We start from the raw sequence: 14,346 nt of genomic DNA on the forward strand, positions 1-14,346 counted from the left end.
GTACTGTAGAAATTCTGAAGGACCCTCTGCACACTGGTATATACCCTTTCAAGCAAACTATGCAATAAATAGGGATATTTAGTTCACACATATTGCAATACATGCTTAAGCTGCCCCATTGTACTGTGGCACATTCAAAAGCTGCCTATAGAGCACCCATAGGCCTATGTCCAAATCACCATCTGTCCATCACTGGTTGGATTGGTTGATTGGAAGTTTATAAAAAAAAAAAAAAACAACAACAACAAGATTTTAACCCCAAGGAGCTGCTCATCCTGCAGACAAATGAACCAGAAATCCTTTTATTATACAGGTGAAACTCGAAAAATTAGAATATCGTGCAAAAGTTCATTTATTTCATTAATGCAACTTAAAAGGTGAAACTAATATATGAGATAGACTCATTACATGCAAAGCAAGATAGTTCAAGACGTGATTTGTCATAATTGTGATGATTATGTCTTACAGCTCATGAAAACCCCAAATCTACAATCTCAGAAAATTAGAATATTACATGCAATCAATAAAACAAGGATTGTACATAGAACAATATCGGACCTCTGAAAAGTATAAGCATGCATATGTACTCAGTACTAGGTTTGGGCCCCTTTTGCAGCAATTTTTGCCTCAATGCGGCGTGGCATGGAAGGTATCAGCCTGTGGCACTTCTGAGGTGTTATGGAAGACCAGGATGCTTCAATAGTGGCCTTCAGCTCTTCTGCCTTGTTCGGTCTCATGTCTCTCATCTTTCTCTTGGCAATGCCCCATAGATTCTCTATGGAGTTCAAGTTAGGCGAGTTTGCTGGCCAATCAAGCACAGTAATCCCACAGTCATTGAACCAGGTTTTGGTGCTTTTGGCAGTGTGGGCAGGTGCCAAGTCCTGCTGGAAAATGAAGTCAGTATCCCCATAAAGCTCGTCTGTGCAAGGAAGCATGAAGTGCTCCAAAATCTCCTGGTAGACGGCTGCATTGACCCTGGACTTAATGAAGCACAGTGGACCAACACCAGCAGATGACATGGCTCCCCAAATCAACACAGACTGTGGAAACTTCACACTGGACTTCAAGCATCTTGCAGTGTGTGCCTCTCCATATTCTGGGTCCTTGGTTTCCAAATGAGATGCAAAAGTTGCTCTCCTCAGAAAAGAGGACTTTGGACCACTGAGCAACAGACCAGGTCTGTTTTTCTTTAGCCCAGGTAAGACGCTTCTGACGTTGTTTGTTGTTCAGGAGCGGCTTCACAAGAGGAATACGACATTTGAAGCCCATGTCCAGGATCCGTCTGTGTGTGGTGGCTCTTGATGCACTGACTCCAGCCTCAGTCCACTCCTTGTGAAAGTCCAACACTTTTGAATGGCCTTTTCCTGACAATCCTCTCCAGGCTGCGGTCATCCCTGCTGCTTGTGCACCTTTTTCTTCCACACTTTTCCCTTCCACATAACTTTCTATTAATGTGCTTTGATGCAGCACTTTGGGAACATCCAACTTCTTTTGCAATTACCTTTTGAGGTTTTCCCTCCTTATGGAGGGTGTCAATGATGGTTTTCTGCATAACTCTCAGGTCAGAAGTCTTTCCCATGATTGTGATTCCTACTGAACCAGACTGAGAGACCATTTAAAGGCTCAGGAACCCTTTGCAGGTGTTATGGCTTAATTAACTGATTAGAGTGGGACACTTTGAGCCGAGAATATTGCACCTTTTCACAATATTCTCATTTTCTGAGATTGTGGGTTTGGGGTTTTCATGAGCTGTAAGCCATAATCATCACAATTATGACAAATCACGGCTTGAACTATCTTGCTTTGCATGTAATGAGTCTATCTCATATATTAGTTTCACCTTTTAAGTTGCATTACTGAAATAAATGAACTTTTGCACAATATTCAAATTTTTTGAGTTTCACCTGTATATATACAATTTGTATACGTTTTATTTTTTTATGTGGATTTGTGTTTGAAATATTTATGAACTTCTTGTTGTAACTTAATCTTTATAAAACTGTGTTTTATTTCAGTCAAGGATGAGCTCAGATAGACCAAGGAGTGGAAGTACTTAGAAGGACACAAGGACCTGTAGGAGGACATCATGATGGCGAGCCAACTGCCCCTCACATCTCCCGGTAAGAGGAGACTTTCATTTCTTGTATTGAGGACCCACCTAGATACACACATCCTCTGATAAAAAGAAATAGTATGTCAGGTGTCAGGATGTCACTGTCTACTTCTCTATGGAGGAGTGGGAGTATATAGAAGGATACAAGAATCTCTACAAGGACTTCATGATGGAGGACCGGCCGCCCCTCACATCATTGGGTAAGAGGAGACTTTCATTTTTTGTATTGAGGATCCACCTAGATACACACATCCTCTGATAGAAAGACATAGAAACAATGTATTCAGTCAGTGTGTGTGTTTCCTACAGATGGATCCAGTAATGGGAACCCACCAGAGAGATGTCCTCGTCCTCTGTATTCCCCGGACTCCACACAGGAACATCAGGAGATCCCTCAGGAGGATCAGGTAGATGGGACTGAGGGTTCTGAAGAAAAAAAAGGAGTTTCCTCTAAATCAGGGTTTCTCAACCAGGGTTCCATGGGACCCTAGGGTTCCTCCAGAGGTTGCTAGGGGTTCCTTGAGCAATGAACAATTTCTGCCTCTCAGATAAGTTCCCACTGACACCATCGATCCCCTCTAAGGAACCAGAATATGATTTCTCTCTCTAGGAAAAACCCTGTGTGGGCTCTGGATACCCCTAAGGAACCAGTTAATGAATCCCCCCGTCTAAGGAGCTAGTACATGATTCCCTCTTTTGAGGAACCCCAATCTGGATTCTGGAACCCCCCTCTGAAGATCCCTTGATCTAGGCCAGGGTTTCTCAACCAGGGTTCCTCCAGAGGTTGCCAGGGGTTCCTTGAGTAATGAGCAATTTTTGCCTCTCAGGTAAATTCCCACTGACACCATCGATCTTTTTAGCAATCTGTAAGGGGGTAATTCTTCCTAATGTCCATAAGTATGAGGAGCATTCTTCCCAATGACCACAAGGGTGAGGAGCATAAACAATGTTTTTTTTTTTTTGTGTTTTAGAATGTCAGTCTGATTGTGGTTAAAGTTGAGGATAAGAAAGAGATGTCTGTGATGGGTGATGATTCATATACGGAGGAGGAGATCCCTCCAGGGATCAGCACAGGTGAGTAATAAACACTAAGGGCCGGTTCACACCATAGAAACGCAGTCCAGATGCATTTCTCAAATGCGCGTTTTTGATGGTTTATTTTTCCCCTCTCTTTTTCTTCAATTCAAATAGAAAAGAGATGTAATCTCCAAACACGGAAAGGTTTCTTCACAGTAAGAGCTGTGAAAATATGGAATAGACTCCCTCAAGAGTTGGTTCTGGCGAGCTCAGTGGATTGCTGTAGGAAAGTCCTGGATTCTTTCTTGGATACACAGAATATAACTGGATACTAACATTTATAGGAAAGGTGATCCAGGGAATATCTGATTGCCTCTCGGGGGATCAGGAAGGAATTTTTTTCCCAGCAGGAACAAACTGGATCGTGCTTTGCTGGGTTTTTTGCCTTCCTCTGGATCAACTGTGGGTGTAGGATTATAACGTTTTTTTTTTGTTGAACTGGGTGGACTTTAGTCTTTTTTCAGCCAGACTAACTATGTAGCTGTCGGCCAGGAGATTACCCCTTGGCCAAAAAGCTGAATGTAAACAAAGGGACAGAGGGAGGCTGGCTGATGCCATTACCAATTATAGCAATGGCAATATTTGGACAATGACAGGAGTCCCCAGGCCAGGAGCTGAAAGGAGGCTGGGGATTCCTGATTGGTTGCTAGGACGCAACACTGGTTGCTGTGACGCTGCCGGCTGCATAGTTTGACAATATGATCAACTCTGGGTGTAGGATTATAACTTCTTTTTTTTTTTTTTTTTTTTTTTTTATGGTTGAACTGGATGGACTTTTGTCTTTTTTCAGCCAGACTAATTATGGAACTAAATGGGGACATGTGCGTTCCAGTGCATTTTTCATGCATTTTACCGCGTTCCAGTACAGTTCTGTGCAGGAAAAATGCAGCCTGTTCTACCTTTTTTCTTCTGCAACCGGAACGCACTGGAACTGCAGGCTCTGATGTGAACTATGACATTGACCACCATAGAACCTACTTTCTGTGCATTTTGGATGCAGAAAAAAAGCAACTGAAATGCATGGAGTGTGAACCAGCCATGAATCCAGGAGAAGAGTCCCAGATCCTCCTTGTTCAGTCACTACAACAATCTCTTCTTCTCCCCCCTCCTCTGTCAGTAGACAGTATTGGGGGGACAGTATGTGCCCAGTGGGGGAGTCAGGAGCCATCAGCCTCTATTAGACTCCAGGTATGATCCATGTAAGGAGGAGGAGATCCCTCCAGAGATCAGCACAGGTGAGGAATAAACACTAAATCCAAAGAAGAGTCCCAGACCCTCCTTGTTCAGTCACTACAACAATCTCTTCTTCTCCCCCCTCCTCTGTCAGTAGAGAGAAAGGAAGTTTCTCATTAGGAATCGCTTATGAATCGCACAAGAACTGCACCGCATTCCCATGCAATTCACATTCAATTCTGTGCAGTGAAATTTGAGTCCATTCATTTTGAATGGGCTCAAATCGCACCAAAGTGCAGGCATTTTTTTCTTTAGCCGCACTGGAGCGTCATTTTTGCGATGCGGTTTAGGCAAACGTACTGCTATTGGGATTTGAGCACAGGTATATCAGTAGGTCAGTAGCCAGACCTAAACCTAGCAGCTCTCCCCTACTTTGTGTCTGTTTGCCTCAGGTTGGCATTGTGTCCACCGTAGCCACATTTGCATTGGCAGAGCAGAGTAGGACTGGCCATAGAGCGATTACTTTGACGCAGTTGGCCAGCTTAAGCACTTGGCGCCTCCCGGCCCTTTAAGGGTTTCAGAAGCCGGGAGACGGGTTTGGGTTTAGGGTCATGTGACTGCCATGACACGCCGTCACGGTCGTCACATGATCGGGAAAGGTCCCTATCGAAAGAGGAGATCGGGACCTTTCTGTGAGTACCGGATATGTGTGCTGGGAGCGCGCAGGGCGTGCGCTCTCAGGACGTATGTTTTTTTTTTTTTAATAGAACGCAAATGTGCGGCCGCTTGGTGTCTAGTCCCAGGCGCCAGGAGGCTGCACATTTGCGTTCGGCCGGCGCCAAGAGGTTAACCTCCCTGGCAGTATTCCCGAGTGTAGCTCGGGGTTATCAGTGCCAAAAGCAGTAACCCCGAGCTACACTCGGGATTACCCTGAAGCATTACTCTGTGATCACTGTTTCACTTACCTTGTCCTGCGCTCCTGTGATGTCCCCCCTGCACCGTCCCTGGCCATCTCCGGCCGATGCCGGCATCCGTCTTCCGGGTTCCGTTCTCTGCGAGCGTTGGGACGTACAGGGATGGAACTGGCAGGAAATGTAAAAATTTTAAAAAGTGACATTCACTAAATACACTAAAATCACATAGTATTCCATTACTGTATCAAACCATTTCACATACATTTTGTCCCGAGTGCTTTGTCCTGTGCCCTGCCTGCATTTTTACTGTTCTTTCTGCCTGGAAACTGAGAAACGTCCATGGCGTCCAAAAAGCGTCCCTTTAGGTCAAAAGCGGTTTTAGACCGGCTAGAGAACAGCAATAGTAAATTAAAACCACTTGCAGAATTGAGTGATAATGATTCGTGGGGGAAATTCATCATCGACACTGAAAACGATTCTGCAACTTTGCTCAGTGATGTGCGAACTTGGCGCTATATTTCAAATTTCAGTGTTTTTGGTTTGATTATATTATTGAAATAAATTTATTATTATATTATTATTTTTTATGATTATTTATTATATTATAATTTATGATTTCGTTTTTTTATCATACCCGGGATGTTTACTAGACTCTCGTTCGGACAGATTTCAGTGAGTTATTCCTAAGAATTACAGGCCTACAATAAAAAATACATATTTCCATGCAAAAAATTGTACCGCTTTGAGCACAGAAATATGGACATAATCAGACCGCTAGGGAGGTTAAACATGTATTGCAATATGTGTGAACTACAAATCCCTATTTTTTATTGCAACGTTGGAAAGGAAGTTGCAGTGTGCAAAGGGTTCCCTCAGTATTTCTAGTGGAAACACATGGGGGTCGCAGCGTTTCCCGCACCGCACATGTGTGAACCAGGGATAATGGAGGGACAGTATGTGCCCAGTTGGGGGGTCAGGAGCCATCAGCCTCTATTAGACTCCAGCTCTGCTCCTCACATCATGTCATTGAGATGTGACCAGTTTCCCCCCACACACACTCTCTGGGGTCTCTCATGCATCTCAGTACAGGGAGCTTCACTCTCATCTTTATTCACAGACTGCAGAGAGACTCAGACAGAAGTCAAAAGTGAAGAGGAGGAACTACAAGTAATCATTAAAAAGGAGGAAGAGGAAGAAATCCCTCCAGAGATCAGCACGGGTGAGGAATAAACACTAAATCCAGAGCAGAGTCCCAGATCCTAACTCTTCATTAGCTATTTTGTCTCTGATGATGTCATCTCATTTAAGGGCACTACAGTGAAATCTTACCCCTGTAGTGGTTGTTTTCTAAAATGCAGCTAAACCATAGACACAGTGTCATCAATATAGGGGCCTGGCCTCTTCTAGACGGGTCACCATAGCAACAGTATCATCAATACAGGGGCCTGACCTCTTCTAGAGGGGTCACCGTAGCAACAGTATCATCAATACAGAAGCCTGACCTCTTCTAGAGGGGTCACCATAGCAACAGTATCATCAATACAGGGGCCTGACCTCTTCTAGAGGGGTCACCATAGCAACAGTATCATCAATACAGGGGCCTAACCTCTTCTAGAGGGGTCACCATAGCAACAGTGTCATCAATACGGAGCCCTGACCTTTAGAGGGGTCACCATAGCAACTTTATCATCAATACAGAGGCCTGACCTCTTCTACAGGAGTCACCATGGCAAAATTGTCATCAATACGGAGGCTGACATCTTCTAGAGGGGTCACCATAGCAACAGTGTCATCAAACAGAGGCCTGACCTCTTCTAGAGGGGTCACCATAGCAAAAGTGTCATCAATACAGGGGCCTGACCTCTTCTAGAGGGGTCACCATAGCAACAGTGTCATCAATACGGAGGCCTGACCTTTAGAGGGGGTCACCATAGCAACAGTATCATCAATACAGGGGTCTGACCTCTTCTACAGGAGTCACCATAGCAAAAGTGTCATCAATACGGAGGCCTGACATCTTCTAGAGGGGTCACCATAGCAACAGTGTCATCAAACAGAGGCCTGACCTCTTCTAGAAGGGTCACCATAGCAACAGTGTCATCAATACAGGGGCCTGATCTCTTCTAGAGGGGTTGCTATAGCCACAGTGTCATCAATACAGGGGCCTGACCTCTTCTAGAGAGGTCGCCATAGCCACAGTGTCATCAATACAGGGCCTGACCTCTTCTAGAGAGGTCACCATAGCCACAGTATCATCAATACAGGGGCCTGACCTCTTCTAGAGGGGTCACCATAGCAACAGTGTCATCAATACAGTGGCCTGACCTCTTCTAGAGGGGTCACCATAGCAACAGTATCATCAGTACAGGGGCCTGACCTCTTCTAGATGGGTCACCATTGCAACAGTGTCATCAGTACAGGGGCCTGACCTCTTCTAGAGGGGTCACCATAGCCACAGTATCATCAATATAGAGGCCTGACCTCTTCTAGAGGGGTCACCATAGCCACAGTATCATCAATACAGGAGCCTGACATCTTCTAGAGGGGTCACCATAGCAACAGTATCATCAATACAGGTGCCTGACTTCTTCTACAGGGGTCACCATAGCAAAAGTGTCATCAATACAGGGGCCTGACCTCCTTTAGAGGGGTCACCATAGCCACAGTATCATCACTAGAGGGGCCTGACCTCTTCCAGAGAGGGTCACCATGGCAACCATGAGAACTGATTGCATTACTAGATTTGTGTTTCCTACAGATGGATCCAGTAATGGGAACCCACCAGAGAGATGTCCCTGTCCTCTGTATTCCAGGGACTCCACACAGGAACATCAAGAGATCCCTCAGGAACATCAGGAGATCCCTCAGGAGGATCAGGTAGGAAGAAGTGGGGGGGGGTAACAATAATAGTTTTAGTTTATAAACAAATATTTTTGCATCATTCTATTACTAAAATAATCCCTCTATCTTGTTGGTAAGCGTGAAACCTTTATACCAAAAATTCACAGAGCTACTCATTCTGCAAAACTACGTATACCTTCATTCTGTGCAAGCGGGGGCAAAATCAAAGGTTACTAAGATATTCATTCTTCCAGTCAAATATATTCTTTCTTATAGAATAGAGCGACTCAGGAAAATACTGCATTATGGCGACTAGAAGGGGATAATGAGCAGAGTAAAATAAGTATTTATTTCTTTTGATCATCAGCTCCATCTAGTGGCCATAATGCAGTATTTTCCTCATTCACTTTATTCAGGATGAACAATTATATTTGACCTGGAGAGAGAATATCCCAATAACATTGGATTTTGCCCCGCCCATGTGCACAGAACGAAGGCATATGCATTTTCAGAGGATGAATACCTCATAAATACTCCCCAAAGTGTGCCTAAACCCAAGAACAAAAATATAATGCTTTATATTGCAGCTTACCTGTCCTTAGATGTGGTGGTTGCATTCATTCTATTTCAGTTTTTATTTTTTTGCCAGTGGTGGGTGGTCCTTGAGGCAGAGAGTAATGTAGACTTGATGACGTCATTGCTATCCTCTGCAACTGTTAGTGCAGGTCTCCTTGTTGTCACCTCCCTCAGGGGGTGGGCCCATGACCCCTTGCACTCACATTAAATTTTTATGGAAGGCCAATTGTGGGGAAGAGGTACTGCAGGGGACAGTGCTGGAGGGAAGGTGAGTATTGCAGTCAGAGCTGTGTTCTTTTCTTTACCTTTATTTTATTTTGCTTTACTTTACTTTGCTTTATTTAATTTTATTTTATTATATTATAATATATTTTATTTTATGGTATTATATTTTATTTTACTTTACTTTATATTATATTTTATTTTACTTTATTTTATTATATGTTTTTCTTTTTACTTTACTTTATTTTACTATATATATATATTTTTTACTTTACTTTATTTTATTTTTTTAAGTTCACAGGGCAGCCTCTACAGTGGAACTGCTAGATCCCTTGAGCCTGGCCCCGTTTGCAGGTACTGCTATGTAAAACATTAAAGATAAGGCGCCTATACCATTTATAATCCAGAAATGCATGGTCTCACCTTGCTCTGCACATGCTCAGTAGGTCTCTACTTTTAGGCTTTGAGGTCGATCAGCTGACAGCCTAAAGATTTTGCTGCTGCTCAGGACTCTGGGCTTCAGCAAAATGACCGCCTCCAGCAAGAAGAGACAGGAATGTACAGCACACACTAACACTGGTAGCAGAATTATTCACGTAGAATGGATCTTCCTTGGTGAAGAACATTCTCTTTCAGCACGTGGCTTCGGGTAAAGTTTGGCTTTGAAGTGAAATGATTCATCCTGAGCTCTGATGCCATTCTTATAATGACTGCACTGAGTGGTCTGTACGGAGATAAGGTGGGCTTGTCATTGGCCATTCATGGAATGCTCTCCTTTTTCTGGTTTCTGCTATGCAGGATACAGATCTGATTGACATTAAAGTTGAAGTTGTAGGTGAAGAGGATCCGTATGTGAGGGGCGATGAGCCTAGTGAGGAGGAGGAGATCCCTCCAGAGATCAGCCCAGGTGAGGAATCAAATCCAGAGAAGAGTCCCAGATCCTCCTTGTTCAGTCACTACAACCATCTCTTCTCCCCCCTCCTCTGTCTGATAACTGCATGTGCCCAGTTGAGGAGTTAGGAGACCCTGTACATGTTGGGGTCCTCCTAGGAACAAACCACAGTACAGGCGGGGGGGAGACAAGCATCTGACACTCCCGGAAGTGTCAAATGCTGTAGAATCTGGTGTCAGTGGGATGAATAGTGCCCCATCGTTGGTGTCAATTGGAGAAATAGTGCCCCATCATTGGTATCAGTGGGAGGAATAGTGCCCCATCATTGGTATCAGTGGGAGGAATAGTGCCCCATCATTGGTATCAGGGGGAGGAATAGTGCCCCATCGTTGGTGTTAATGGGAGGAATAGTGCCCCATCATTGGTGTCAATGGGAGGAATAGTGCCCCATCATTGGTGTCATAGTAGGAATAGTGCCCCATTGTTGGTATCAGTGGGATGAATAGTGCCCCATCATTGGTGTCATAGTAGGAATAGTGCCCCATCATTGGTATCAGTGAGAGGAATAGTGCCCCATTGTTGGTATCAGTGGGAGGAATAGTGCCCCATCGTTGGTGTCAGTGGAAGGAATAGTGCCCCATCATTGGTGTCAGTGGGATGAATAGTGCCCCATCATTGGTGTCAGTGGGATGAATAGTGCCCCATCGTTGGTGTCAATGGGAGGAATTGTACCCCATCATTGGTATCAGTGGTAGGAATAGTGCCCCATCATTGGTATCAGGGGGAGGAATAGTGCCCCATCGTTGGTGTCAATGGGAGGAATAGTGCCCCATCATTGGTGTCAATGGGAGGAATAGTGCCCCATCATTGGTGTCATAGGAGGAATAGTTCCCTATCATTGGTGTCATAGTAGGAATAGTGCCCCATCATTGGAATCAATAGGAGGAAGTATCCTTTTGTCAGTGGCAGGAATTATGCCCCAAGGGTCAAATAAAAGCAAGCAAAGGGCCACATCCGGCCCCCGGGCTAGTTTGGAGATCAGTGGTGTAGACCAAGGAGTATTCAGAAGATAGAGTCAAAGGAGTCAATTTATATCTTCATATGGAACATCATTGTAACTTAGGCATGTCATCTGTAAAATCTGCCTGGTAGAAGGTGGAATACCCCTCTTACCCTTCTACCCCTCTGCTTCTTATCTCCTGTAGATGGACAGTACACCAGGAGACCAGACCTCCATCCTGGACTTCCACGTACAGATCTGCCACCATGCCATCCCACTGCCTGCAGACGTCCTAAGAAGTTCTCCTGTTCCGAGTGCGGGAAGTGTTTCTCTCAAAGGACAAAGCTTTTTGCCCACGAGCGGATTCACACTGGGGAGCGGCCATTCTCGTGTTCTGAATGTGGGAAGGTTTTTACCCAAAAGGCCCACCTCGTGACACATAAAAAAATTCATTCGGGGGAGAAGCCCTATCCCTGTTCACTGTGCGGGAAGTGCTTCACGGACAAAGCCGTCCTAGCTCGCCACCAAAAGTTCCACTCAGGGGAGAAGCCGTTTTCCTGCTCTGAATGCGGGAAATGTTTTACTCTGAAAGGGGACCTGGTCAAACATCTCCGCATTCACACAGGGGAGAAGCCATATTCCTGCTCTTACTGCAGTAAACCCTTCCCAGACAAAGCCCGTCTAGACCGGCACGAGCTGATTCACACGGGGGAGAAGCCATACTCCTGTTCTGTTTGCGGGAAAGTCTTTGCCCTGAAAGCTTTTTTGGTCACACATGAGAGGACTCACACGGACGAGAAGCCGTATTCATGTTCCGTGTGTGCGAAATGTTTTACTCAGAAGTCAAATTTGGCCACACACGAAAGGATTCACACCGGAGAAAAGCCATTTTCCTGTTCAGCTTGCGGGAAGAGTTTTACAAGAAAAGCAACTTTGATTTCTCATCAATATTCTCACAAGTGAAAGCATGTTATGGTGTCAGGGATGGGGGACATTGTCAGGTTTCTTTAACTTCTGCCCTCCCCAGTTGCACATACACTCACCTTGCCTCAGCTGCCCCACAACTGTTTGGTATGGGGATCACGTGACTCTGTCAGGACCTGCGTCAGGATCTGCATCACCTTCTGGTGGCACTGCGGTTCCCTGGGCGGAGGGTTGTACCTCCAGTGTCCACCAGCAGGTGTCTCCCAGCAGATCCCAGTAATCAGTTTTCACCTGATGCTGACTCTCTGCATGCACCTCAGGTTGAGTAACACTGGTTTTAATGTAAACTTACCTCCATTCTCACGCTGCTCCTTGCTCTCCCACCGCTCCATTAAGCCACTAGGAAATCTGCTGCTCACTGCTTGGAGATGACGCATGGCTGAAGGCTATCTTCTCCTATCCATGCTGGCAAATCACCAGCACTGTTGCATTGGAAGAAATGGAATGAGACTGTCAGGACCCGAATCACCTGCTGGTGGCACTGTGGTTCTCTGGGCGGAAAATTGTAATTCCAGTGTCCACCAGTGGGTGTCTCCCAGCAGTCAGGAGATCTCAGTAATCCACCTGATGCTGACTCCCTGCATGAATTTCAGGTTGAGTGACACTGGTTTAATGTAAACTCTAGAGTCACCTCTATTCCCAAGCTGCTCCTTGCTCTCCGTTCAGCCACCAGGAAATCAGTGCAAGCTCTATGTCACTGCTTGGAGATGACACGTGGCTGAGAACTATCTTCTCCTGTCCATTCTGGCCAATCACCAGCATTGTTGCATTGCAAGAAGTGGAATGAGACTGTCAGGACCCGGATCACCTGCTGGTGGCACTGTGGTTCTCTGGGCGGAAAATTGTAATTCCAGTGTCCACCAGTGGGTGTCTCCCAGCAGTCAGGGGATCCCAGTAATCAGTTTCTACCTGATGCTGACTATCTTCTCCTACCCATGCTGGCCAATCACCAGCACTGTTGCATTGGAAGAAGTGGAGTGAGACTGTCAGGACCTGAATCACCTACTAGTGGCACTGTGATCTAGCAGAGGTTGTAATTCCAGTGTCTCCCAGGAACCTGATAATCAGATCTGCTGGTGGACACTGAAACTACAACCCTCCGCCCAGGGAACCACAGAGCCACCAGCAGGTGATCCAGCTCCTGACACTCTCTATTTCTTCCAAAGTAACAATGCTGGAAATTGGCCCACATGGGTAGGAGGAGATAGTCCTCTGCTATGTGTCATCTCCAGTGATATAGGTCTTACACTGCTTTCCTTGTCGGCAGGAGCTCAAGGAGCAGCTTCAGCAGGGAGGTTACTGTCAAGTTGACATTAAAACCGGTGTCACTCAATCCGAGGTGCCCGCAGGTAGTCATAGCCACACCCCCTGTAGTCATCAGTCAGTATAGCAGAATACAGACGTCACTGCTCTGTCCTCAGGATGTCGCTGGATCAGAAACCAGTTGGAGGTCACCTGTATGGTGTTGAGTGGTGGCGGGAGGCACGATGTGCAAGGATATGTAAAGGGCACAAAGACAAGATGAAACCGAAACAAACTAAATCACAAAGTGAGGACGGACAGATGGATGGTGGTGGAAAAAGGTAAAAAAAAACTACAGTTTACCTCATTAAAAAATTGAGTATTGTGCCCATGTGATTATGACAGGGGGCACTGTCAGCTCCTGTGGGGGCCGGGTCTTTGTGAAGTGATGCAGAATACATAATGTGAATGAGCAAAATAAATGATTAATTTGGAATGGTCTGTATTAATATATTATGGGGGTTATCAGTGTTGGGTCTACAACAATGTGACAAGTGGTGGCCTATACACAGTGTGCACAATTAGGCAAACGAGTATTCTGACCAAATCACCATTATTATGCCTATTGCCCAACTCCAAGCTGCTTCAACTGGAATACTTATTGGACCTAAGCAGATCAGGTGATGTGTATTTGTGTCATGAGGGAGGGTGTGGCCTAAGGAGATCAACACCCTATATCGAGGTACGCATAATTATTAGGCAGCTTCTTTTTTTCCTCAGGCAAAAATGGGCCAAAAAAGAGATTTAGCTGACTGAAAAGTCAAAAATTGTGAAACAAAAATTGTCTTTCAGAGGGATGCAGCACTCTTGAAATTGCTAAGACATTGGGATGTGATCGCAGAACCATCAAACGTTTTGTTGCAAATAGTCAGCAGGGTCGCAGGAAACGTCTTGAGAAAAACAAATGCAAATTAACTGCCAAAAATTTGAGAAGAATCAAATGTGAAGCTACCAGGAAGCCATTATCCTCCAGGGCTGTCATATTCCGGAACTGCAACCTACCTGGAGTGCCCAGAGGTACGAGGTGTTCAGCGCTCAGAGACATGGCCAAGGTAAAGAAGGCCAAAACCTGACCACCACTGAACAAGACACAAGTTGAAACGTCAAAACTGGGTCAAGATATATCGGACGACAGATTTCTCAAAGGTTTTATGGACTGGAGATGAGGTGACTCTTGACAGACCAGATGGAGGGGCCCGTGGCTGGATCAGTAACGGGCACAGAGCTCCACCTCCACCTAGACACCAGCAAG

At 45.3% G+C, this 14,346-nt stretch overlaps 2 protein-coding genes across 6 annotated transcripts in view; one reads left to right on the forward strand and one right to left on the reverse strand.

Moving 5' to 3' along the window:
* Positions 1-13,530, forward strand: part of LOC149466218 (uncharacterized) — a 32,848-nt gene extending 19,318 nt beyond the window's left edge. For 3 of the 5 annotated variants that reach the window (XM_089672676.1, XM_089672674.1, XM_089672675.1), the window contains exons 2-8: positions 2,016-2,120; positions 2,423-2,520; positions 3,085-3,187; positions 6,395-6,496; positions 8,036-8,154; positions 9,715-9,823; positions 11,014-13,530. In XM_089672676.1, coding sequence (XP_089528802.1) covers positions 2,087-2,120; positions 2,423-2,520; positions 3,085-3,187; positions 6,395-6,496; positions 8,036-8,154; positions 9,715-9,823; positions 11,014-11,771 — 1,323 coding nt within the window. In that variant the 5' untranslated portion in view covers positions 2,016-2,086 and the 3' untranslated portion in view covers positions 11,772-13,530. The other 2 variants (XM_089672673.1, XM_089672677.1) reach the window with 2 other exon arrangements.
* The window catches only part of LOC149466215 (uncharacterized), a 475,763-nt gene that overhangs the window by 115,844 nt on the left and 345,573 nt on the right, over positions 1-14,346 (reverse strand). The gene's annotated exons all lie outside the window — the stretch shown is intronic.

This window comes from Staurois parvus, unplaced genomic scaffold (genome assembly GCF_062004578.1).
Source record: "Staurois parvus isolate SC_StPar_1 unplaced genomic scaffold, SC_StPar_1.0 ptg000132l, whole genome shotgun sequence".
Lineage (NCBI taxonomy): Eukaryota > Metazoa > Chordata > Amphibia > Anura > Ranidae > Staurois > Staurois parvus.